This window comes from Gorilla gorilla, chromosome 10 (assembly GCF_029281585.2).
Source record: "Gorilla gorilla gorilla isolate KB3781 chromosome 10, NHGRI_mGorGor1-v2.1_pri, whole genome shotgun sequence".
NCBI classification, from domain to species: domain Eukaryota; kingdom Metazoa; phylum Chordata; class Mammalia; order Primates; family Hominidae; genus Gorilla; species Gorilla gorilla.
In genome coordinates, this window is record NC_073234.2 from 38,941,634 (window position 1) to 38,969,600 (window position 27,967).

The following is a 27,967-nucleotide window of genomic DNA, read 5'->3' on the forward strand; positions in this document are numbered from 1 at the left end:
ACATGTAGACAGAACTCTGTTAAAGAAGGATCATTTTTTTTTTCCTCCAGAAAAATTTCCCACAAGTACACCAGCAGACTTCCCTTCTGGACTCATTGGCCTTTAATGGGTTATGGGCCCAACACTAAATCAAAAAGACAAGGAGAATAGGACTACTTTCCATAAAATTGACTTTAAATAATAAATTCCTATCCCTAGTTACCTGGTTAGGGGGTGGATAACTTGCTATGCCCACTAGCAAGGAAGGATGACTATTGGGTGGATAACAATCATGTCTGTTGTAGCCAAATTTGACATGGAGAAGAAGAGACTTCTGACAATTTTCTCCCCTTGTCTAAGGTGTAATATAGATTTTTTAGGTGACAAAGAACCCAAATCAAGAGTACATTCCTTGTCTTTGGACAACTGTATTGAACAGATAAATGTTTGGGGTATCCCCAACTCAAAAAAGTATTCCTGGCCTTGTGTAGTCAAAGTATTATTTTTGTGGAGATGCCAGAAGCTCCAAGTTGTGAAAAGCGTCTGAACAAATGGGAATTCAGGATGCCCTCCAACTGGAGTAAGAGACAGCAACTGTATCTTCCTTACTGGAAAAAAGAATTCCTTACAATTAAAACTTCTTTAGAAAAATATAAATGAAATATAAATTTTCTACATTTAATCTTGAATATTCCAGATTCATAAATACCGAACTTAAAATGTTAGTATATCTAAAATGTACGTTTGTAGTGCATATTCATAAGGTAAATTACTTTTAAAGCTGTTAAAATATGTAGCCAGCAACATGTCAGGAATACAACAAAATCACAATAAACACAATAAAGCTTCAGACTTTCAGAAAACTTGTTTAATAACTTTTACATTTAGGAACAAATACTATGCCACACATACACCATCTTAACATCTTAAGAACAATATTCTTCCATCAGGTAATTGTCTAGTGGGGGAAGAGACACACGTAACTTATAGCCCAAGGTGGCAGTTGATGTCAGAAGATCAAGCAAGTGCATTTTGGAGCAGGTCTTGAAGGAGTGTAGGAGTTCGCCAGGTAAGAGATAAGGCAGACCACGCAAATAGAATAGTATGTGGGAAAGCCCCATTGTCAAGTAGTATGCCATGTTTGAGGGCAAGTGAGGAATTAGATGAGGGCAAATTCTTACTTTTTTTCCTTCAAGCACCAGGTTAACAGGCAACCTGGGTGGACTGAGTGTACCATACTCTTTGCTCTCTTGCTAAAGAAAGTTTATTAGAACTTGAGTATGAATCGTATTGAACAGAGAGCTGCTCTCATTCGTAAGGAAGGAACAATCATTCCCATAGTTGGGTACTTCTTTATTAGTAATAATACCTGCCACATTTTTCATAATGATCAAGACACAAAACTCTGCAATTATTCTGAAAGGTAGGTAATATTCAATTACAGTGGTAGGAGTGGATGGCTTAAGTGAATGGGGATTTGGTTTCCTTATAAATATTAATAGCCCTCCATCACAAGTAAACTGTATATTCTGAGAAAAGTCATAGGTTTGCTAAGCAAATATGCAGTTTTAAGTCACATTGTTCCCTTCTAATCAGGTTGCTCACCCCAAGCCTTCCTAGATGGACATTTGGGAGCTGCTCTAGTTTACAGAGAGGTGAAAGGCAGAGAGGTGAGGTGAGTTGCACAAAAGTGGTAGGCTCAGAGGTGGTTTAACTCCTGAGCCTATGGTCCAAACCACTCTTTTCTACATGGAGGGATGTGATGGTTTATTTAATGTGTTGACTGGGCCACAGGGTGCCCAGATATGTGGTCAAACATTATTCTGGGCATATCTATGAGGGTGTTTTTGGATGAGATTAACATTTAAGTCAGTAGACTGAGTAAGGCAGATTGCCCTTCTCTAATGTTGGTGGCTCTCATGAATTGAAGGCCTGAATAGAACAAAAAAGGCTCAAGTAAGGATAATTTCTCTTGCCTGATTGAACTGGGACATCAGTCTTTTCCTGCCTTTGCACTAAAACTGAAACATTTAGTCTTCCTGGGTCTTTAGCCAGGTAGCTTGTGGACTGGAACTTTTATCATTGGTTTTCCTGGTTCTCAACCCTTTGGACTCGGACTTGAACTACACCATTGGCATTCCTGGGTCTCCAGCCTGCTGACTGCAGATCATGAGACTTCTCAGCCTAAGAGCATGAACTAATTCCTTATAAATCTTTCTCTCCCTCATATATATATATATATATGTACATATATGATATATATGTACATATATATGTACATATATGATATATATGTATATACATGATATATGTGTATATATGAGGGAGAGAGCTATATATATATGTGTATACACATATATGCATCCTATTGGTCTTGTTTCTCTGGAGAATCCTGATTAATACAAGGAATTAGAAGAGAACTTTAAGACAGAAACAGGATCTCATTTTTTTTTTTTTTAAATGAAACCATGAAGATCATTCTGATAGCAGGATAATGGACTGAAGTAGGAAGGGACTGCTAGCCAGATGTAATCCTATTGAGTGCACCCTGAATACACACTTCTATTTTTAAAAATGGGATGCTACATTATAGGCTGCCAAAGACATGTAGTTATTTAGTACTGGTTAAATGAAAATACATGGCCAGGTGCTGTGGTTCATGCCTGTAATCCCAGCACTTTGGGAGGCCGAGGTGGATGGATCGCCTGAGTTCAAGACTTCAAAACCAGCCTGGGCAACATGGTGAAACCTGGTCTCTACAAAAATTAGCCAGGTGTGGTGTGGTGGCACATGCCTGTAGACCCAGCCACTTCGGAGGCTGAGGTGGGAGGACCACTTGAGCCCAGAGGCTGGAGGCTGCAGTGAGATGAGATTGTGCCACTGCACTCCAGCCTGGGTGACAGAGAAAGATCTTGTCTCAAAACAAAACAAAAACCAGGCATACCTTGTTTTATTCTGCTTCACTTTATTATCATGCTTTGAAGATAATTGTTTTTGTTTTTTTACAAACAAGGCTTGTGGCAAGCCTACATTGAGCACATCTATAGGTGTTATTTTCCTAACAGAATGTGCTTACTGTGTGTGTGTCATATCTTGGTACTTCTTACATTTCAAATGTCTTCATTATTATTGTATCTGTTACGGTGATCTGTGATCAGTAATCGTTGATGTTACTGTTTTGTTTGAGGGCACAGACGTGTGTGTTCCAACTGCTCCACTGGCCATTTCCCATCTCTCTCCCTCTCCATGTGCCTCCCTATTCCCTGAGACATAACACTATTAAAATCAGGCCAGTTAATAACCATCCAATGGCCTCTAAATGTTCAGGTGAAGAGCTGTACATCTCTCTCTCTCTCTCAATCAAATGCTATAAATGATTGAGCTTAGTGAGGAAAGCATGTTGAAAGCCAAGGCAGGCTGAAAGCTAGGCCTCTTGAGCCAAACAGCCAAGTTGTATATCCAAAGGAAGAGTTCCTGAAATTAAAAGTGCTACTCAAGTGAACACAAGAATCATAAGAAAAGTGGTATGGAGAAAGCCTGAGTTTTTTTTTTTAATAGAAGATCAAATCAGCCACAACACTATCTTAAGCCAAAGCCTAACGCAGAGCAAGGCCCTCTCTCTTCAATTCTGTGAAGGCTAAGGTAAGGAAGCTGCAGAAGAAAAGTCTGAAGCTAGCAGTGGTTGATTCATGGAGTTTAAGGAAACAAGCTGTCTCCACAACAGACAAGCATAAGGTGAAGCAGCAACTGCTAATGTAGAAACTGCAGCAAATTATCCAGAAGATCTAGCTAAGATCATTGATGAAGGTAGTTACACTAAAAACAAACTTTCAATGTAGATGAAAGTCTTATGTTGGAAGATGTCATCCAGGACTTTCATAGCTAGAGAAAAGTTGATGCTTGGCTTCAAACGAGAGACTGATTTCTCTTGTTAGGGGCCAATGCAATGCTAACTAATGTTCATTTATCATTCCAAAAATCCTAGGATCCTTAAAATTAAACTAAATATAATGTTTTTGCTCTATAAAAGGAACCATAAAGCCTGGATGGTAGCACATCTGTTTATAGGAAGGTTTACTAAATATTTTAAGCCCACTGTGGAGATCTACTGCTCAGAAAAAGATTCCTTTCAAAATATTACTGCTCATTGACAAGTGCACCTGGTCACCCAAGAGCTCTATGGAGATGTATGAGATTAGTGTTTTTCTGCCTGCTAACACAACATCCATTCTGCAGCCATAGATCAGAGAATAACTTCAGCTTTCAAGTCTTATCATCCAAGAAATACATTTTATAAGGCAAAAGCTTTCATAGATAGTGATTCCTCTGATGGATCTGGGCAAAATAAAAACCTTCTGAAAAGGATTTGCTATTCTGGATGCCATTCATTCAGAATATTTGTGATTCATGGGAGTCAAAATGTCAACATTAACAAGAGTTTGAAAGAAGTTAATTACAACTTTCATGACTTTGAGAAGTTCAAAACCTCAGTGGCAGCAGTAACTGCAGATGCGGTGAAAATAGCAAGAGAACTACAAGTGGAGCCTGAAGATGTGTCTGGATTGCTGCAATCTTATGATAAAACTTGAACGGATGATAAGTTGCTTCTTATGGATGGGCAAAGAAAGTAGTTTCTTGACAATCTCAACATCTGTGAAAAGAAGGGGGGAAAAGTCTTCTCCTGGTGAAGATGCTGTGAACATTGTTGAAAAGACAAGAAAGGATTTAGAATACTCCATAAACTTAGTTGATGAAGCAGTGGCAGGGCTTTAGAAGATTAACTCAATTGTGAAAGAAGTTAGAAAAGAAGTTCTACTGTGGGTATCAAATATTATCAAATAGCACTGCATGCCAGAGAAATCTCTTGTAAAAGGAAGAGTCAATTGATGAAGCAAACTTCACTATTGTCTTATTGTAAAAAATTGCCACAGCCACCCTAACCTTCAGCAACCACCATCCTGGTGAGTATCTATCAAAATGAGGCAAGACTGTCCATCAGCAAAAACATTACTACTTGCTGAAGGCTCTGATGGTTATTTAGCATTTTTTGGCAATAGTTTTAAAATTAAGGCATGTACATCTTTTTTAGGCACAATGTTATTGCAGTTAATAGACTACAGTATAGGGTAAATATGCCTTTTATATGCACTGGGAAACCAAAAAATTTGTGACTCACTTTATTTAAATATTTATGGTGGCTGGGAACCGAACCTGCAACATCTGAGGCATGCCTGTACCCATAATTGTTACTAAATATATCTGCCATGGGCTCAACTGTGTCACCTCCAAATTCAGGTTGAAGCCTTAAATATGTGGAGAGGAAGTCTTTAGGAGATAATTAGGTTTAGATGAGGTCATGAGGGTGAGGGCTTCATGATGGGATTAGTGCCCTTATAAAAAAGAGATGCCTGAGAGCTTGCTCTCCTCTCTGACCCTCCTCTGCTACCATGCAAGACCACAGTGAGAAGGCAGCCATCTGTAAGCCCGGAAAGGCACCCTCACCAGAAACCAAGTATACTGGTACCCTGATCTCAGATTTCCAGCCTCCAGAACTGTGAAAATATAAATTTGTTATTTAAGCCACCCAGTCTGTGTTTGTTATGGCAGCCTGAGCAGACTATGACAGTATCCAAACACATAAAAGCCATAACCTCTGGAGTCTGGATTATTGTCTTTAATTCAAATGACTTTAATGACTAATGAAACTGGGCCAAAAAACAAAAAGACAACATAATTCATGTCTGCTGAAGGCAAAGGTTCTAAATGTGTTAGGAAGTTATGCTCACAAATAGCTTTAAAAATTATATTTGTAACTGGATTTTGTTTTTGTATATTACTTTATATCTTGAATCTAGAATAGTGCCTGGCACATAGTGGACACTCAAAAAATATTTGATGAAGGAATGAATGAAGCTCTAGAGGCCTTAACAGATACAGAACAGATGGTTTGCTCCAGAGCCCAGTGCCATCCATCTACAAAGTGAGGAGCCAGTTAAAGAGTAAAAATGAGAAAGAGCAAGAGGATGTAGTGACTATCTGAGTTGTCTCCAGACTTTGTGTACATGACTTTTCTCCTTCTAGCCCTCAGCTTCTACATCTGTAAAGTGGGATTCCTCAAGGATTTCTAGGGTCCTTTTCCCTTATTTCTGCATAAACAAATTACTTTAAAGCTTAGCAGCTAAAAACACAAACATCTGTTATCTCACAGTTTTTGTGGGTTAGGAATTCAGGTGTGGCTTGCTGAGAACCTCTGGATCAAGGTCTTTCATGGTGTTGCAACCAAGGTGCCTGTTGAGGATGCAGTCTCATATAATTGGATTCTAATATCCCTGATAAAATTTTAATTTTCAAGTTTACCATCATACTAAGACTTCTGTTCCAAGTCTTTTATAGGAGTGAGGCCCAAAATTAAAAAAAACAAAAACAAAAACAAATATTAACTTGACTCATCCTATTAGTTAATTCCTTTGCTAAAAATATAAACATATACTTTTAACGACAGCTTCAAAAATGAAATTTAAGCCTTCCTCTCCACACCCATAAACTCAATACTTTCAAGAGACCAGCATAATTTTATGGTTGTGAAAACAGTAATTCAGAGGTTAATGACCTGTTTGGAGCTAGCTATGGTGGAAGTTGTTGTAAATATAGAATGTTTCCTACCATATCTCACTGTAGGTAGCACCCAAATATCTAGGATTAATTATGTTTACTGTTTCAATTTGCAGTATTACTTCAACTTATACAATAGGTACATAGCTCAAAAGTGAATATAGCTCTGAGTTCTAGAAATTAAAAAGCTTTACCAAGTCACTATTTAAGGGAGACCTACAGGAATTCTTTCTCAAATTAAAAAAAAATACTATAAGTAATTTTCCCATCTTTACTTTTTTTTTGTTTTTTAAAATAAGGGCAACTCTAAAATAATTCCTATTTGCTTTACATAATTCTTGGGAGTCTGATAATTCACCACAATGTGATTACAAATAGATAATCCTTGGTGCTTCTATTAGGGAGTTCAAGAACTGAATGACTGGCTGGAGGTCGCAGTCTTTTTGGGGAAATGAGTTAAACAGGCATGATGGAATTAATTTGGATGAACTTATCAGACAATTTAAAAATTGCCCACTTGATATAATGGAAAGATGGTTCTCACTTGAAAGAAGATTAAATGCTGTATTTAATAGAAATGACTCAAGGTTAGAAGAGAGTAGGTATGCATATGACTAGACATAAGTGAACACTTTAATACATTAGTCTAAATTACTTAAAACTTAGCATACTTAATCATGAACAGAAGAGCATTAAAGAGTTACGTCTATTAACATCGAATACTCCTTTATGGAGTTTAAAAGAAAAGCAAATACTATTAAAAAAACATTTTAATGAGAGACTTGTGTTTGATATGTTACAAAATCTAAGAATTCTGAAAGATTTTAAATAAAAATTAGAAATGTGGTGATGTTTAAGGTTTAAAACAACAGCTTGGGAAATGTTAAGTATGTGTCATTACTGAGAATAATGTAATAATACACATTGTGGGAAAGACTGTTGGGATGTTTCCATATTTATTGTTTTACTTTTATGTATGTAGATTTAACTCCAGCTAACAACAAACTTAAATGTCACAGCAGATAAAAACTGTTTTGTTTGTTTCACCAAACTATATAGAACAAGCTGCAAGTTCCTGACATGAGAAAAAAAACTTTAGCAACACGAGCACCAACTTTAATTATGATTTTCTACAGAACACAGTAAATTACCAATACAACTTAAACATTTAAAATATATTTTGTGCATATTGAAAGTGTGTGGTCTTATTTTACACATTTTCAATTCCAGAGAGATAGTTGTATTTTTAGCTGCTTTGTAAAATCACATTTGCTACACATTTCTAGGAAAAAAAAATATCAAAACCCATTTGACTGATTTTCTCTCTGTCCTTTGAGACTGTAGTCCAATATATTACGTAAATTCCTGATTTTCCTTGAATGGCTTAGCCAGTTTCTGAATGTCCTTAATAGTCTAAGGTCTATTTCACAACCCTGACAAGTTCCAGGCTCCCAGAAGTAGAGCTGGGGAATAATTAAACCATGGCACCGTGTGGGGTATGTTTCCCGATGCATATATTTTCCAAAAATAATTTTTGAACTGTCTGTTTTATATTATCGATTTAAAAATTCCTTACCCCATCATTAGTGAAGAAAAAAGTCTTAATATTTGAATTTTTACCATCTATATTTTATTTTCCTAATTCTGATATTTTAAAGCCTATTCTATGCAGCTTATAAAATTTTGATGTATTCTATGTAGCTTATAAAATAGCTCAATTTTAAACCAAAGTTTTGTTATCTGAGCTATTTGGAAATTCTTTTAATATATAGTAAATACGAATTAAACACATAAAACACATACATATTGAATTGAAATGGCCTCCAAACTTAGAATGATTATTAAAAAACCATCATATATATTTCTCACTAGAAAATCTGATAATAAAATGATACATAATATAGATCTGCAACTGAATATATAACAAAAACTAGCAAGAATATAAATACACTCACCTTTTCCTCCTTTCCCTATCCTGTGGTCAAGTGGTACTTAGAAGAATTATTTGGGAATGAACACCAATATATTTTCAAGAGAGGTTGTTTCCAAATTCCTCATGTTAAGTTATTCAAAGAGCAAAAAATTTTTTATTTTTTTGTAAAGTAAAAGCAAACAAAAAAAATGAGCAAAAACTTCTACTCTTATTCTTTGGCCCTAGAAAGGAGCTTTTCCTTTCCTTCTCACTCCTCTGATATTTTAGAGGATCTCTGGTTCCTTCCCCTAGTCTATGATTCAAGAGTTTTCCACATTTCTATCTTAAAAATTAAAGCGGTGAGCTCATCTACACTGCACAAGCACAGAAAATCAGAAACATACTACATAGGGAGAGTTGGAAGCAGGCAATAATGAAATGCATTATCTGTAGGTAACTTAAAAATAACAAAACAAAAAATTGGCCTTTTTCTTGTCACCATACATCAGACTTAAACGTTATCAGTCTAATATATTCCTCCTCTCAGAGGCAGAAAGCTCCTACTACACCCTACACTCCCTTTGGTGTACCACTGAAGGAGACTCCATTTCAGTCTCCCGGCTTATTTTATAAGATAAACTCACTTCAATCAAATTAGTTCATAAAAAACCCCACCACCTTTATGTTGTATCTATTTTGGTACTTACTGATTTTCTTTGTGCCCAAATCAATGTTTTGTGTAGTTTTATATCCAGTTGTCAGGAAAGCAAGGATAAATACAGGACTACTAAAATAACACAGATTATGAGAAAGCAAGATATTTAAATAAAGCACCAGGCTGCAACTTTTTCAAGGAGATTAATTAAAACTAAATTATAAGGCTGAGGCAGGAGGATCACTTTAACCCAGGAGTTCAAGGTTACAGTGAACTATGATTACGCCACTGCACTCCAGCCTGGGCGACAGAGGGAGACCTTGTCTCTAAACAAACAAACAAACAAACAAACAAACAGAAAGCAAAACTAAAGTAGAGTTTACAAAGTCCTGAAATTCAGGGTTGCATTTGGGGAAATGGAAAGAAGGGGACACAAGTTAGATGAAAAGGTGAGAAAAAAATGTCACATTGTATTTACCATTTAATTAAAATTGTAATAAAGGTATACAAATTAAATGAAATTAATTTTTAAAAGGGAATCGGTTAGTCAATATTCCAGTGGGTACTTTCTTATTCAATGCTCGAATACTGAGCTAAATATACTTTTAGAAGCAAAATTATTAGACTTCAAGATGTCTATTTAGACTGAAGAAATCAGTGAGTGTGTAATAAAGTTTACAAAGCTCTTCCCATAAAATACATGATCTCATTTGAGCTCTCAACAATCCTATGAGGCAGACACTATAACACAGTGAGAGGTAATATACATCTGAGGATAGAATATTGGCTCTACCCCATAGCAATTGTGTGAGCTTGGGAATATTACTTAAATGCTTTGTATCTTGGTTTCTTCATATGAAAAATGGGGATGACAACTATCCCTACCTCATAGCTGTTGTGGGATTAAATGAGAGAATGCATATAAACACTTTAATATAATGCCTGGTCCACAGTAAGTGCTCAATAAATGCTGGCTATTATCATCATTATTCTACAGGTAAAGAAACACTATCAAAGATTAAGTTCAAAGTCATATGATTGCTAAGTGGCAAAGCTAGAAGTAGAAATTCTAGTCTAGATATATTCCCACTACCCTGTACTACCTATGAATATCTTTTTTTTTTTGAGACAGAGTCTTGCTATGTTGCACAGGCTGGAGTGCAGGGGTGTGATTTCGGCTAACTGCAGCCTTGACTGCCTGGGCTCAAGCAATTCTCTCACCTCAGCCTCCCCAGTAGCTGGGAACACAGGTGTGTGCACACCCAGCTAATTAAAAAAAAAATACATGTATTTGTACAGGTGAGGTTCTCACTATGTTACTCAGGCTGGTCTCAAACTCCTGGGCTCAAGTGATCCTCCCGCCTGAGTCTCCCAAAGTGCTGGGATTACAGGCGTGAACCACCGTGCCCAGTCTGAATGCCTACTTTTAATTAGAATATGTATTATCCTTTTGCACTATTTTTAAAGTATACTTTTTGCAGCTGAAAAATGACATTTGAGTTTGACAGTTTCAATGGCATTATTAACATCACTTCTTTTAGTGGGAACAGAAGTTAATGACAGGCATTAAAAAGACAGTGGTCTCTGAAGAATTAGGATGGAGACCACAATATAGGTTTAAAAGATTTAGCTTTGACTTTTCTTTAAATCTTCAGAAAAATGGAAATATAGTTCATTAGTTGGTAGATGGCAGAAAAAATGTAAGCTCTGTGAAGGTAAGGATATTTGTTTACTGCTGTATCTCCAGACTCTACAACAGTGATTGGTACACAAACATATGTTTAATGAATAAATATTAAAGTGGACAAAAATCAACTTTAAAACATGTCCTTAATAGTAGGATTCATTTTGCTCTGATATAATTTCCTTTCTAGTATTAACTATTTATAACTAAAAAGTCTAGCATATAGTCATCTAACCATAAAGTAGGGGACTTTTATTAAAAGATTAAGAGTAAGAAATAAAAGACTAAATAAGGCCTTGAATAGCTTTATTGAAATCTGTATAAATAAACATGCACATTTCAAATGTAAACTCAAGTGAACTCAAGTGCAGACAAAATTTTAACCTCTGTCATGCAGGAGGTTAGTTTACATTAAAAAAAAAAAAAAAAGAAAAAAAAAACCCAAAGCAGCTTTTAAAATACCAGGATGATAAACCAGCTTTAATATCAAGATATAAAGCAAAGCCATGATCAACATACCTCATTTATCCTGGTCAAATGCATTTTTTTTTAAACTTTTAAATGCTAACATAAATAAATAATTTACCAAAATGTGCACTCACAGAGTGAACTTTTATTTACAATACACAATTTATAATCTATTGTATTTGATTAGTTCAAGTGAAGAACATTATACTTTTTGCTTTAATAACAGTGGGACACAAAGCAATTTCTCAGGTAGTCGATATGTGAAATGTGCCCCAGCATTTAGGTTTTCTATTAAAGGCAGTATTGTATGCCAATTTACAATACATTCTTTCAACTATATCAAAGGGAAAAAGCAGCAAATAAAAATGTTTCAAATGTTCACACATATTTTTGGCATCCTGGATCCTTGAATGTGGTGAACTAAAATCAAATTCAAGGTGTTTATGCTTTATATACTGTACAGGTTCTGACTCTGGAACATGCAAATGCCATTTCTCTTGTAACAAGTTACCTTCTGAGAAAAGCTGTAAGGCTATGGTGAATTCCATCAGGAACACACAAAGAAAGTTAACAGACCTACCTTTATAGCCAATTGTCCATTAATGATTTAAAGGCCAGTATATGAAAAAAATTTCTCATCTAAGCTTGATGCAATTATTACTATGGATACAGAATACTATTATGTCTGTCCTTATATTACAACAATTGGGAGAGCTCAAGTTGCCAAATTACCACAAAATGGGGTAGAGAAAAACAGACAGCAAAAATTTTAATTTTGGACCAACACCCAATTAAAGATATGCATTTTAAAGCAAAAAATGTTTTTGAATATCTGAAGAATAGATCCCAATAGCAGTAAATAATACTTACATGTAACTGAAAAATGACTTTAGATGGAGTATGAAATCTAGAACCTGTTTCCACAGTGGCAGTAAAATGAATATAATACTCTGGATTTTTAAAGGTATTACAAAGGGAAATAACTTTTCCAAGGTTGTTTCTTGTATCATGATTTGGTTTTTTAATAGGCCCACATTGATTACGGGGATAAATTTGAAAATGCGGTTTTCGAAGAATGCTGCCGCAGTATTTATGCCACATTGATACTGCAGCTAAATATCATAGTAGTATATACGGCAGCCTAATGCACATGAACTAGATTATCCAAAAACTAAGTTCAGCCATAGTTTTCTTGCAGTATTATTAGAGCAAAATAAATGACCAACATCCACAAATTTAACATTTGTCATCAACTCACATCCAAAAAATTAAAGGAAACATAATTAATCAAAACAGCAGCAAACTTAAAAGGGATTTATTTGTGATTTCCTATATATATTTAGCTTGTAAATACAAGACTGTAAATGTATTAAGAGACAATTTCTGTTAAAGTTTTCATTGTGTTTCACTTCAAGTACTGCACAAGTTAAAATCTGATAAAGGATTTACATTCGGTTATCTGAAACTCCCCATCTCAGACTTTTGTTTTAATGTGGTGGGTAACTTCATCATTTCCATAGATACCACCAGCAGGAAAGTGTCTCTTTTATGGCTTCTAGGACTTTCATTAGTTAGTGTGCATACAGTTTTCATTTTCTATATCATTGTCATTATCATTGCTATCTTCATCACTTTCTAATGGGATGCCAGTGGCAGCTGAAGCACCTTTAGTTTCTCGGTCAAGAGGAAAAAAGCCAGTTCCACTGAAAGTGTCTTGTCTCTGGTAGAAGAGTACATATGCTGCTTTGGACTGTCAAAACAAAGGATGTTAAAACAGTTATGATTCTCAAAGATCACGTTAAATACATTATGAATTTTTAGCTGGTCACCAATTTTGGTAAGAGGGCATAAATCAAATAGAAAAACCATGCATGGTCAAATGGAAGTTACTAAAATTCATTAAATACAAGATGATTTCTAATAAAGAATCGTCATTAGAATTACAAATTTTTATGTGCTTCTAAATTATTTGGACAAAGAAATAAATGCAACTGTATCACAGTTCTAACTGTGATACACAAACTGTATCACAATTCTAACGTAAAAATAGAATTCTATGCTTTCTTTCCTACCATCTCTTAAGGAAAAGGTAAATTCCTCCCTTCTAATACTAGTCACTTCATCCCATATTTGCTGTAGAGTCCAACTTTTCCTACCATCTTAAGGATGCTGTTCCATCAATCATCACTGTGTATCTTCAATGAGTCCTTATCCACTGGACTTGTCTCTTTGGCATTAAAAAATACCTAAGGTTTTTCCTATCATAAGTCCCTCTCCATTCTACTTCCCCTTCTAGCTGCCATATATCTCTCTCCCTCTTCCTCATAGTCAGGGTGATAACCAGAGTAGTCAATACTCATCATTCACTCTCATGCACACTTCTCAACTCAAAGTAATCTAGCTTTTCCCCAAACCATTCTAGTAAAATGGCTTTCAGCAGGGTCAATAACCTAATAAACAACTGAAATGGGTGACCTTTCCAGTTCTTTTGGTCAATCTCTCAGTAGCATTTAATGCTTCACTATTTCTTTTCCTATCAACAAACAATTTTTTGCTTCTGTGACAACACTACTCAGATCTCCTACTATCTCTTTGGTTTCTTCTCAGACTCTTCTGTGGACTCATTAAATCCTGACCTTTAAACATACTATGTTCTGTCCTCAGCCCACCATTGTCTCAACCTGAATCCTCTCACTAGGTGACTCATTTAAACCTATGGCTTCAACTGCTGCCTGAGGCTGACAACTCAAATGTATAACCTAAATCAGTTCTCACCCCTGAACTCCTGTCTTATGAGTCCAACAACCCAATGGAAATTTCCACACAGCTATCATACAGGCATCTCAAACTTCAACAGCAACTATTCTTCCTATATTCCCAATCTTGGTGAATGGTGAAGTAAAAGTCATCTTAAACTTCTCCTTCTCTGGATCTCTACATCTATTATCCTTATTATATCTTTTATCAAGTTATATTAATTCTGTCCAGTAAATATCTCATAAATCCATTCTCCCCTTGTTTGTATTGTTCTAACTACTATTTTAATTGCTTAAATTATGTGACAGCCTCCTGTATGGCTTTTCTGTTTCTTTACTCAGTGTCTCCAATCTATCTTCTATGATGTTCTCAGAGAAATGTTAAGACACAAACTGAACAATGTTATTCTCTTGTTTAACAATCTAATGGCTTCTCATAGTCTGTAAGAAAATGTCTAAACAACTAGAATGCCACTTTTCTTGATCTAAGCGCTAAATTTATCTCCAGACTAATTTCTTCCCCATGTCCCTTTAAGAGCTTTTCCTTTGAGTCACATCCAATTATGTGCTGTTCCCTTAAAATGTCACGCTTTGTCATGCCTCCTTGTTTTTGTAGATACCGTTTTCTTTGCTTAGAACACCTTTTGTTTAATTTACTCTTATTTTTACTAGCAGACTCAGGTCAGACATCATCTTTACCACATGAACTTCCCTATGCTGGTTATTGTCCCCTCAAACCCCAAATCTGAGTTGAGACTGAAGTTCCCTTTCTAAGTGGCCATAGTAAGGTATTTAATAGTATACTTATTATGCTGTAATTGTTAATTTACTTATCTTCTTTGGTTTATAAATCAGAGATAGCTATCTTTTAAACTCTGGACTGAGTGACAGCTATCTTTTTAACTCTGTTTAGAATGGAGTCTTTTGTGTATCTCTCTCTCTCTCTATATATCATATTCAATTTGTTGACTAAATGAAGAATCATCATTGTTAAAATGCATGGCAACCTCAAATTCGTATACTATATATAAACAAGAGAACTGTTTATTTGAAGCCAAGATTAGGGCAGTGTTGTTAAAAAGACTGATGGAGGAGGTGGGCAATTTGAGGAGAACAGAATTGATTTTCTTTTGCAGAAAAAAAATTAGAGGAGTTTAAATATAAACAAAAAATGTGGTTAATTAAAACTAACACAATTTAAAAAATTTATAGTATTCAAATCTCTTTTTGTCATAGATATAGGGAGAGAAATAACAGTATATATATATATATATATATATATATGTATGCATCTGTGTGTACATATACATACACACACACACACACACACACACAAACCCATACTGAGAGAGTCAGCGGTGGATGATAAACTGATGCAATTGTGAACAGATGGAACTTCCTCATCTTTTTTACTATTCAGAAAATATCAAAGTAGTAAGTACACAAGTATTAATCTTTTATAAATCTGTAATTTGTTTTATCTAATTATGTCATTTTGAGTTTAAATAGTTAATTTTCATAAGGCACGATATGACTTTAAAGATCACAGGTACGGTAAGGTACTTCAAGGATTTTTTTTCTCTTGTTTAAACATTCTGGCTTTAAGTACTCAATGTCTAGAAAGTTAAGAGCTGAATCTACTTTCCAAAGCAAAACTTAATTATTTTTATTAGAAACTCCATGTTGAAAACTACCAAAAATTTTTTCACCTTGCAATTTATGCTTTTGTTAGTGGGCAAATTTAGAAGACAAATTTCCATTTAGGGGACAATTTGACATTTCTTTAAATAAGAGTTAGTCTCTTTTAGCTACTCAAGCTGCTAGAATATAGACTACAGTGTTCCATGAGCCCCTTTTATTAATTTATATTCACTCCTTAAGACAGTGAATCCCATAGTTCTCAGGAAATATAAGACAAACTTACCACAATTTGGTCTTCAGATGCAGTGGAGACACTACTGTCATCAAAATAGTACCATTTTCCATCATCTTTATTTTTGGCAAAAGCAGTATCTAATGAAAAAAATATAATCACTGTGACGAAAATGATCTTGGTTTTCTGGGGACTCCTCAAAACTCTATAATCATCTATATAAGGAATATCTATTAAAACTGATAATCATCTATGAGGCTTATTTATTACACATTCAATTGATTCAAATGATTTCTAATTTCTACAATTAGATGCCAGAAATAATTTTCATGTAAGTTGAAACATTCTTTTTTCATCTCAGGAAAAAACAGATTATTTTTAAATTCACATAATAACACTAATGATAATAAATGGTAATTAACATTCATGTAGTGCTTACTGTGTACCAGGCATAGTGTTACGCACTTTACATGTATTGTCTCATAAAGAAGGTATTATCATTATTATTCTCCCCACCTGAGAGATGGGAAATTAAGGCATCAAAAGAAGGATAATTTACTCAAGGTAGTATACTGTTAGCTAGCAGTTAGGATTTAAACCTAGATCTGTTTCTGACTTCATAGTTTGAAATTTCAACTTATTATTAAATTTTCTATGACGATTTCTTTTCTGATACCTCTACTCATTATGCTATAGTGTTTTTTTTTTTTTTAACACCAGAATCTCTTTTAGTCTTTAACAAAAGTGTAGTCGGTCCTGTGCATACATGGGTTCTGCGTCCCTGAACCCAACCAACCACAGATCAAACATATATGAGGAAAAAAAAAAATTCCACAAAGTCCTGAAGAGTAAAACTTGAATTTGCCATGTGCTGAGTACTATATTCAATTTATGTCAATGAAGTGACGTGCAGGCATTGTATTAGGTACTATAAATAATCTACACATACAAGTATATGAGAGGATGTGGGTAGGTTATATGCAAATACTACAATATTTTACATAAGGAATTTGAACATCTGTGGTATCCACTGATACAATGGGATGACTGTACGCAGGAAGAAAAAGGCAAAAAGTGATTCATTAATCCACATAATTTTTAAAGATCTGCTTTATCTTTAAGTTAAAAAAATGCCCCTTTCCTCATCCCATGCCTTGTATAAACCACTCAATAACTGAAGAAATAAAGTTGCACAATGTTTCCAAAATAATTATATGTGGTCATTGTTTCTAAAAAGCGACACTTTATAGGGTACGGCTTCTAAATAATTCTTCCCATCCTAAAGTAAATGTTATTATTCTTCCCATTTGTATATAAATAAGAAATTGAGGTATTATCCTTAATAAGGCTGAAATCAAAGGGCAATATTCTCTTTCTATTAAGTTACCTGTTTGGATGATGTTCAGAGGGAATGGCAATACTTTGAAAAGTAAGGTAAGCATTATCTTTGGTGAACCTCCACTGGCGGTCAGAAGATAATTCAAAAGACAAGCCAATCAACCGACCAGCCAACCAACCAACCAATCACAATAAAATAATGGTTTAAACTCTAAGTTGTTTGGTTAACAATTTTACTGAGTAACTACCATGTGGAAGAAATGTTTCATATTCTATCTGTTGTTGGTTCCCTCTCCTCAAAAATCAACCATGGAGAGAAACCGTAGAAAGAGATGGAAGTTAGAGTCAAAGGAACTAACAAAAAAAAATTGAGAACCCTGTTCTCAATATATGAACTCAAGAATATTTGTGTGCATGCAACATGGCTGAAGAATGCGACAGAATGGATGGAGGCAGAAATGAGAAAACAATCTAGAAGAAAGCGTTTAAATTTCATGCTTCAATTTTTGTCACAGAAATCAGCAATACTCAGGCTACCTGAATCAGAGTCTTATTGCTGTTTAAAAGTCCTGTTGGGCTAACAAAATATTTGACAACTAATATGACTGTACCCCATGAACTCTGGTTAAAAATCAGCCTTGGTGAGGAGTGGAAGGAAACAGCCATGGGATGAACAGCTTCCTTTGAGCACACTTTTCCCTATTTTCTCTCCTTCCAGCTACACAGGACCTCTGCTAAGCTGTTGCTGTGCATGCTGTATTGTTTCTTGACCTGTATCCTTTCTTAAATCTAAGTAAACCTGGTGCTGGGTGAATCCTTTTGTGTGCTGTGAGTTTGTTGATCTCAACCCAAGATCATTGCAGAGCAGATGCTGCACTTAGATCTGTGTGATCTATAAGAGACACATTCAACAAAAAGGCAGAGTTTGTAAATTAAATGATACCAAAAAGAAAGCTAGAGTAACACTTGTAATACCTAAGAAAAAAGGGGCAAAGAATGTCAAATCCTGGTGTTAAAAGGAACAGAGAAAGAAGAGCTACCCATTATGAACATAAGTATAATTATGCAAAATATTAATAGCAACTAATAAAACTGCTGGGAGAAGCAGGTCAATCAACACTTTAGTAGGAGTCCTGACAAATTCCTCTCAGGAATAAAATGAACATAAAAAATAACCAGGGATAGTAATGGTTTGAATACAGTTGATAAGCTTAAATTATCAGAGATATAAAGAACTCTATATCTAAATGGGGAATGTATATTTTTTTCCAAGCATACACACATTTAAGGAACTGACCATGTTTTAAGACATGTTACAACTTTCGGACTGCTAAAGATTAATATAGACAATGCTCTCAACTGCTATGTAATAAAGGTAAGAATGAAGTGACAAAACTCTCTACATTTGAAAACTAAGCATATGATTAAATGACATTGTGCTAATTAGGAAATCATAAAGGAAATTAAAACATACATACAATTGAAAGATAATGAAAATCTGAAGTACAGCTAAAGCAGTACTTAGCAGAAATTTATAGCCTTTTAATTACAGCCTTCAATATAGGAGAAACAATGAAAAGCAAAAAGCTAAGCATTCAATTCAAGAAGTTGTAAGAAGAGTAACATAGAAACCCAAAGTAACAAGAGGAACCATACAATGAAGGGAAGGGAAGAAATCAATTAGATAGAATAAATACATACAAGCCAGGTGTCGTGGCGTGCACCTGTAGTCCCAGCTACTCAGGAGGCTGAGGTAGGAGGATCGCTTGAGCCCAGGAGTTCAAGACCAGCCTGGGCACCATGGTGAAACCCCACTGCTACTAAAAATACAGAAAAATTAGCTGGGTGTGGTGGCATGTGCCTGTAGTCCAGCTACTCGGGAGGCAAAGGTGGTAGGATCGCTTGAACCCAGGAGGTGGAGGTTGCAGTGAGCCAATATCATGCGACTGCACTCCAGCCTGGTGACAGAGAGAGAGCCAGTCTCAAAAAAAAATGTATAGATAAAATAAAATATAATAATAATATAAAGTATAAATACATACAATAACAAAAATAAAAATTTAATAAGATGAAAAGTAATTCTTTGAAAAGACTAACAAGATAGAAATCTGGGAAGACTGATACTTTTTTTTTTTTGAGACAGAGTCTTGCTCTGTTGCCAGGCTGGAGTGCAGTGGTGTGATCTGGGCTCTCTGCAACCTCCGGCTCCCTGGTTCAAGCGATTCTCCTACCTCAGCCTCCCGAGTGGCTGGGATTACAGGCACACGCCACCACACCCAACTGATTTTTGTATTTTTAGTACAGACAGGGTTTCACCATGTTGGCCAGGATGGTCTTGATCTCATGGCCTCATGATTCACCCGCCTCCACTTCCCAAAGTGTAGGGATCACAGGCGTGAGCCACTGTGCCTGGCCAGGAAGGTTGATTTAAAAAAACAAGAGAAAAAGAATGAAAAAAGGACAAAAATAGTGTAATATAAGCATTATAAACAACAATTCTTAAATTGAAAAACCTAAATGAAATGGATACATTTTTAGAAACAGAGAGAACCTCAAAATATACACAAAAAGAAAAAGAAAACTGAATAGACCAATATGCATGACATAAATAAAAACAATTATGGCTGTAAAGCCTAGATGGCTTTACAGGTTAATTCTACTAGACTTTGATGAACAGTTAATTCCTATATTGTACTAGCTGTTCCAAAAACCAGAAAAAGGATAAAGCATCTCAGCTTGTTTTATGACTCTAATCTTTATTCCAAACTAAGATAATGAAAATATAAAAAACTTACAAAACCATTTCACTTATGAATGAAATTGTAACAACCCTAAATAAATTTGACTGAATCCAACTGTGTATCTAAAAATATATAATGATAAGTAGGATATATCCAAGGAATGTAAATACTGTTCAACAGAAAAATCAACTGCTTGCAGAGTGTCGAGTGTTAGAGCCATTCTGGGGGGTGGGGGGCAATCTGGCAACACTTACTCACTTAAACTCAGCAATTTCACTTTTGGGTATGCAGCCCAAATAAATTCTTACATACGATACCATAAACAATGGTTTATCAGTCTTACAGTGGTAGGAAGTGAAAGGGAATTTAGATGTCCATCATGAGGTAAGTGGAGAGATAAAATATGGCAGATGTAAATCATAAGCAGTGAGAAACAACTGACTAAATGGACACAAAGCAACACAGATAAGTCTTCGTAAGTGTCGAGACCTAGTGAGATCTACAGCACAGTACCAATTATATAAATGAATAAATATTAATGATTTACAAGAGTATATGCATCAAACATGTTAGAAAGCAAAGGGGAAGGAGAATGTGGAGGGAAATGCACTCTAAATGGGACAACATTCCCTACTAGGCCTTGAACTGAGGAGTATGATGAACTCAATTCTCTATACCCTATGTGAAAAAAAAAGGTTCAAAAGCTGACTCATTCATTAATCAATACTGAACTACTATATGCAAGACACATCTGATATTTTATCCTTAAGAAGTAATAAATATCTTAAATAAAAAAGTCTGGAGTTCTTCAAACACCATGATTTGGGCAAAAAGGCAAACTGTCAACTTACAGTGTCCTCCTCCCATCCCTCCATAGTGGTTGGAAACAGCAATCAGATTATAGCGGCAAGGACCTGCATTTGGATTAATTAAGAATTCCGACATATCCAAGTCACTGTTTAAAAAAGAAACCAAGTTAATTTTTATGTTGTCCCTAAATGCAATGAATTCTATTCCCTTCTGCCATTGTTGTTTGACATACATATATATATCTATATCTATCCATCTATATATATATATCTCACTAAAGAAATTATCATGAGTCAAATAACTTACAAAACAAATCATACATGTACCTCTGAGATATTAACGTTTTGGCAAACATTTGTTTATGGGTTGAAAATTTTAAAATGCTTCATTGAGTATACTGAAGAGATATCTGCACTCCCCATGTTTGTTGCAGCAATGTTCACAACAGCTAAGATTTGGAAACAACCAAATCTTGTTGATTTGACGAAACTATGTGTTGCAATGTTGATGGAACTAAGTGTCTATCAACAGATAAATGGCTAAAGAAAATCTGGTACATATACACAATGAAGTACTATTCAGCTATAAAAAAGAATGAGATCCTGCCATTTCCAACAACATGGATGGAACTGGAGATTATGTTAAATCAAATAAGCCAGACACAGAAAGACAAACATCCCACGTTCTCATTTGTGGGATCTAAAAATAAAAACAACTGAGCTCATGGACAGACAGAGTAGAAGGATGATTACTAGAGGATGACAAGTGTGGTGGGAAGGTAGGGGAGAGGTAAGGTGGGGATGGTTAACGGGTTAAAAAAAAAACGAATGAATAAAACATACTGTTTGATCACACAACAGGGTGACTATAGTCAATAATAATTATACATTTAAAAATAACTAAGAGTGTGACTGGATTATAACACAAACGATAAACGCTTGAGAGGATGGATACCCCATTCTCCATAATGTGACTATTTCACACTCCATCAAAACATCTCATGTACCCCACAAATATATACACCTACTATGTACCCACAAAAATAAAAAAATAAAATAAAATAAAAATGTGGAATGTTGTCATTCAGATAAACGTTTTTATGCTAACACATTTAACTCTCAGTATACCAGGAAAAACAGTCATCACTATTGACCATCTGGGTCCAGTAGATCTTTATTTTACAGTCAATTTTAGAAAGTAATTTATGGGCAGGGTCAGAGGTTAAAAAAAAAAAGAGGAAGTGATTTATATGAAGAAAAATACAGGAATAGTGAAAACTTTCTTAGAAGTTTTAAAAAATATTAATATATCAAACCTTAATTTTTATTCTACATTTGCTGTCTTTGATGACCTATGTACCCGAAATGGGCAACATCCTTTGAATGTAACTTGACTAATCAAAATCTATCATTCAAGAACCTGGAAAATGACTATCTTGTAAATAGCTTATTATTATTTCTGGTTGTTCTTCTTGTATTTGCATCATTAAAAAGCAATAATGATTCTAAATTTTAAATACATCTCTGATAGATTCTAGTTTGTCATTACTTCTGATTCTTTTTTTTTTTTTTTTTTTGAGAGGGAGTCTCGCTCTGTCGCCAGGCAGTCTGTAGTGCAGTGGCACGATCTCAGCTCACTGAAATCTCTGCCTCCCGGGTTCAAGCGATTCCCCTGCCTCAGCCTCCTGAGTAGCTGGGACTACAGGCACGCACAACCATGCCCGGCTAATGTTTTTGAATTTTGGTAGAGATGGGGTTTCACCACGTTGGCTAGGATAGTCTCGCTCTCCTGACCTTGTGATCCGCCCACCTGGGCCTCCCAAAGTGCTGGGATTACAGGCGTGAGCCACTGTGCCCAGCCCTGATTCTTTTTCTTATACTTACATTGCCAAATGCTATATTCTTGAAAACTTATGGCTCACTATTTTGTTAAAGAGAAAATGATCTTTTTTTTCACTCAATAATTACAAATAATTTTAAATTTTAAATTTATAGCCACCAATTAGAATGAGTAATCCAGTGAATATTTTGTTTTATGTAATCTATTTCCTTCTAGTTACCCTTTATAGATACACCTGCCTTTAGCAATTGTCTACTTACTAACTGTATCAAGTACATTTTGGTGCGCAAATATCACAGAATATGAAATAATACCACTGAAAGTTCTTTTTGCAAAATGGGATAGTACCAAGTACTTGTACAAAATACTGTGTGATGAAGTCCTTCTGCTGAATAACTAAGTGACGGGGAATACAATGTTCCCTTTTTGTCATTCTGAATTCTCAACTGTTAAAAGCAGGGGAAGAAAAAAAGAGAGATAAAGTGTGAAGATGTATACAGACTTCTTTGTATCTTTTTACAGACAAGATCAGGGTACGTTCAAGGTGGTACGGCCATAGATATATCTTTTTACAAATATGATGTCATATAATGGCAATAGGAAAACTGAAGGATAATGCAATAGGGATGATTTATTTCACTACTGTGTTATCCTTCTAAGCAATTCCATTGTTGTTTTATTTTAGTCTTTTTGCAAACAGCATATTTAGGGCTGGGCACAATGGCTCATGCCTGTAATCCCAGCACTTTGGGAGGCCAAGGTGGGTGGATCACTTGAGGTCAGGAGTTCGAGACCAGCCTGGTCAATATGGTGAAACCTCGTCTGTACTAAAAACACAAAAATTAGCCGGGCATGATGGCGGGTGGCTATAATCCCAGCTACTTGGAAGGCTGAGGCAGGAGAATCACTTGAATCCAGGAGGTAGAGGTTGCAGTGAGCCGAGATTGCACCACTGCACTCCAGCCTGGGCAACAGAGTGAGACCCTGTCTCAAAAAACAAACAAAAGAAACACCAAAAAAACCCAACATATTTAGGAGTAAGTGATGAGTAATCATGAAGTAATTCCTAGGATAAACAAAATCACTAAGTACCATAAAGTATCTTAGATTTATAAATGAGACCAATTAACCCATAGGTAATATAACACAGAAGGATTTTTATTGTTTTTATTTTTTGAAAGTATATTTTCTCTTTGGTCTTTGGAAAATCTCTAAGAAAAAATAAAAATTTTGAAACACTGATCCTTATAAACTGTTAGAACTACTCATAAACAAACTTGAAAGCTGAAATTGGGTCCAATGGCACCTGATGTTTACTAAAGGATAATAACAAAAAGCATCAAATAAGTTTGAAAGAAGAGTTGCCCAATGCTTACAAAGTACAATTAAAGCTTACTTGATAGGAAAATCAACTAAGGTATCCAACTTGTCTCTCATGTATCGACTGTAAGAAAATCGCTTGAGATGTACTACAAGTACTGGAGGCAGGGACCATAAATCCAATTTCTTTGTGGCTTGCTGATGTTCTTTACAATTCGGACAATACCTAAGAATAAACAGAAGTATTTAACGCTTGATAGAGGTACAAACAACCCCCATTAATGAAAATAATAAACAAAAAATGTTTGGAAAGTTCTACATTTATTCAGTGGGCAATTATAGTATGCCTAATATGTACCAGGTTGAAAGCAACTCTTATTATTTTTATTTTCAACACATTTTCCAAATAGGTTAAACCATTACAAATTAATATACAAATAAATACTTAAAGACATAATGAGGGCTAGATTATTTCTCTTTTAGTATGCAAAAAAGACATAGGTCACAAATCTGTGCTGGAAGACAGGTATTAGAAAATCTCAAATCTGGGCTCTAATGGAATAACACCACAAAATATATCACTACATTTTTCCTAAAAAGCTTCTCTCAAAATGATTACATAGCTAAAATTTCTTGGAAAAAAGGTAACTAAAATGAATTAATAGTATAATGGCTATTATGAAAAACACAGTAATAAAATTAAGGCAACACTGTAATCGTATTTTTTAAGACATTCCCATCCCTCTTCATAGGCTACAACTTATATAAAGAATCCTTTACTATTTAAAACATCAAAGAGAATTTAGTAATTACTTTTTCAACTTGATGTGGCACATATCTCAGAATAAATCCTTAAAGAAAACAAAAGCAATTATTTAATTTTGTCTCTTACCAGGGATCTTCAGCACCTAGCTTTTCTTTTGTTGTAAAAAGTTCAATGCAATCTTTTAATTTCACAAAGGGTTTTTTAGGAGGTTTATACTCCACACTTTCATGTTTTTCAAAGTCCTAAAGAGAAGTATTTCTTGAGTTAAGAGAACAAATGAAACAAAACTTATTTTAGTGATACCATCTTACTATGAATAATAATGAAAACTCCTAAACTTTCTCAAAAGAATCATTAAGCTTATTTCAGTTGAGATTTATATCATACTTCTAAATAATTCCTGTACACTCCTATATGGATGACCAAAACACGTTCAAAATGAACTCTGAACCTTTAAAAAAAAAAGGTATTTTTGCAAAGACTTTTTTTTCTAGTTCATGACCAATTTTTTACTGGCAAAATAAACATATCTGGTGGAAGCAAAGAGTGTAACACAACAGTATGATTATCTCTGGTAATCGCATAAAGTAAATCAAGGAAAGGTAAATAAGTGAGTGAGTGATGACTTACCTCAGCAGCATTTTCATCAAAATATCTTTTTTTCAAATCAGGATCCCAATCCAAAGCAAGAAAAGATCTTTCTAAGGTGGAAAACATATTTTTTCTTTAAAATTTAATATGTCTTAGTATTAAAGTATATTTTAATGTTAGGATATACACCAGAATAAATAAACAGCAATCTTTTCTACTTGTACTGGTGATTAGGGCAAACAGCAGTTTCCAAGCCATTGAAATAATTTAAGAGTTTAAAAAAAGATAGAAAACTGAAGCATGAGTTCAATCTCCATTTATGAAACACAAACACACATTTTAGTCTACTTAGATATTAAGTCCTTTCATGTAAAATTTGAGATAGAAAAGTAAATGGTATATTTCTTGACAGAGCTGAATTTCATGGTTTTCACCTAAAAAAAAAATAACATGCTCGGCTTGTTTAATGTTCAAGCCATTTTTCGCAAATACTTACCATCTAGCCTAAGCTGCCTATCATCAAATCTTATATGCCTGGTATCATCTTTGATGTAGTTGATATCAGTATTGCCTAAGTTGTTGAACTGGAATGTAAACAATCGTTTTTTGTGTCCCGTGAGTTGACCTTTGCAAGTATCCTCAGTACATAATCCATTTTCAGAATCATTATCTCCTCCAACTGAATCTTCAGACTGACTGTTTTCATTCTCTGAGGGAAGTTCTTGATCCTGGCTGGATTCATCATCTGGCTCATCTGTTTCCATTTCACCTAATTTTAGATATTAGAGAGCTTTAAATAAACCCAATGCTATATTTTTAAATTATTAATATTATTAATCCTAGGTTTCCAGGTATTTTTTAGTTCTTTAATTCCCATTTTCTTAACTTTTTCTCTGAAGCAATTATCTAAGTGAAACATTTGTACAATTTAACAGAAAAGTCTTACTTGGTGAGCCTTCTTCATGTATGCCATTTGGGCCATTCCCATTAATATTTTGGTCCTTACAGCAGTGTAGGGATCCTTCAGTTTCTTCAGTTTCAGTAGATATTTTGACATATCGGCTTAAGTAAAATCAAAAATCAAACAAGTTCAGTACTACAAAGATAAAAACTTTCAAAAAGTTTTCCTTCTATCAGTAAAACAAAACTTTTTAATGCAGTAACAGTGGTCACTTAGTAGATTCAAAGATAAATTCAAACTTATAGTACCATAAGTATAACTGACTAGTAATTTGTTTTGCTCATCTTTATAAAAATAATTAATATGTTACCTTTTAGGTTAAATGTTAAATGTTTGTTGCAAATAATTTCTCAACTTATCCTCATTTAGATGGTATATATTGTTGCTAAAAACACATATTTGTATAATGTGATCTTTATATATGGGTTATGAAACTATAATAATTAGATATGCAAGAAAGAATACTAAATATATCAGCTTTCAAGGATAAAAGGGATCAAATGACATTCTTGATAACTTCATAATTCAAATCAAGGGATAGGAAGGCAAAAAATAGGCTGCCTTACAATACTATTAATCATGAACTGGTAATGTATATAAAGAAATGAAGCATTTGACATTTGTTATTTCACAGTGCAAACATATGGCATTTGACATTTGTTATGATTTCACAGAATCAACATGTAACACATAATTATTATAACATAAATTCCTATGTCCTTCTAACTGTAAACTTTTGGTTTAAAACTGGTACAGACTTCATGCTTCCTGGGTTTGAAATTACCTCCATAATATGTTTTACATGAATAAGAAAGTGGATTAGGACTATAATCTGACTATGAACAAAACTGAGATAATACAGACTTGAATAATTATATTCCAATAGTACCTTATGTGTTTATTTTTATTAGCTATTTTATATTTTATTCCCATATTTATTTTGTCAATGTAGAATTGTCTGGCACTTACCACATTCTCAAGAGCAGGAGATTATAAAGTTTGTCTTCAGTATTGTTTCGTGGTACAGCCATAAGAAAGGGCTGACCAAAAAGTGAAGAACCAGTATGGTGGGTATAACTCGAGTGTCTGAATTTTTCTCTTAGGCAAACAGGAATAATCACGTGCTCTGTATCTTCTGTCCTATTGATGTTAATTTCAAACCTACAAGGACAAAACTGACCATAAACTCTCAAAATTTTATGTTACTTCTATTAATTTTTTTTTCAAGTAATATTTTGCACAATGAGTTTTATACTTACACATAAATATCATCCCGTTCCATAATACTACTAAGGTTTTCATCCATAGCGAATATTCTGTGAAATCTATGATTGTATATATCAGTAACTATCATCTAAAAGGAAACAAATTTCTATTAAGCTGGTTTTACAACACTGAGAAACTAAATACCAACTTATATACTTCAACCCCAGAAACATCTTACCTTATCTGCAGGTATTCCTGACAAAGCAGACAATGCTGTACAAAGATCTAATATGTTTCCAATTTTGGGGACAACCACTTTGTACTAAAAAACAAAAAAAATTGTAATAAATTTATTATTTTGGAAAAAAAATTCAGTAAATGAGAGTGACCTCATGGTTGCTATCTCACATTCATTTGGCATTTGGATTAGTGTTTGTCTCCAATCTTGCCACTATC

The 27,967-nt window shown here is 34.6% G+C and overlaps 1 protein-coding gene across 7 annotated transcripts in view; it reads right to left on the reverse strand.

Moving 5' to 3' along the window:
* Positions 1-12,609: 12,609 nt before the first annotated feature.
* USP15 (ubiquitin specific peptidase 15) overlaps positions 12,610-27,967 on the reverse strand; it is a 150,715-nt gene continuing 135,357 nt past the window's right edge. For all 7 annotated transcript variants that reach the window (XM_019039009.4, XM_019039010.4, XM_063693858.1 and 4 more), the window contains 11 exons: positions 27,750-27,833; positions 27,565-27,659; positions 27,275-27,466; positions 26,291-26,406; positions 25,841-26,113; positions 25,384-25,454; positions 24,880-24,995; positions 24,064-24,213; positions 20,870-20,973; positions 15,991-16,079; positions 12,610-13,060 (listed from right to left, as the gene is read on the reverse strand). In XM_019039009.4, coding sequence (XP_018894554.1) covers positions 12,878-13,060; positions 15,991-16,079; positions 20,870-20,973; positions 24,064-24,213; positions 24,880-24,995; positions 25,384-25,454; positions 25,841-26,113; positions 26,291-26,406; positions 27,275-27,466; positions 27,565-27,659; positions 27,750-27,833 — 1,473 coding nt within the window. In that variant the 3' untranslated portion in view covers positions 12,610-12,877. The remainder of the gene's footprint in view (positions 13,061-15,990; positions 16,080-20,869; positions 20,974-24,063; positions 24,214-24,879; positions 24,996-25,383; positions 25,455-25,840; positions 26,114-26,290; positions 26,407-27,274; positions 27,467-27,564; positions 27,660-27,749; positions 27,834-27,967) is intronic.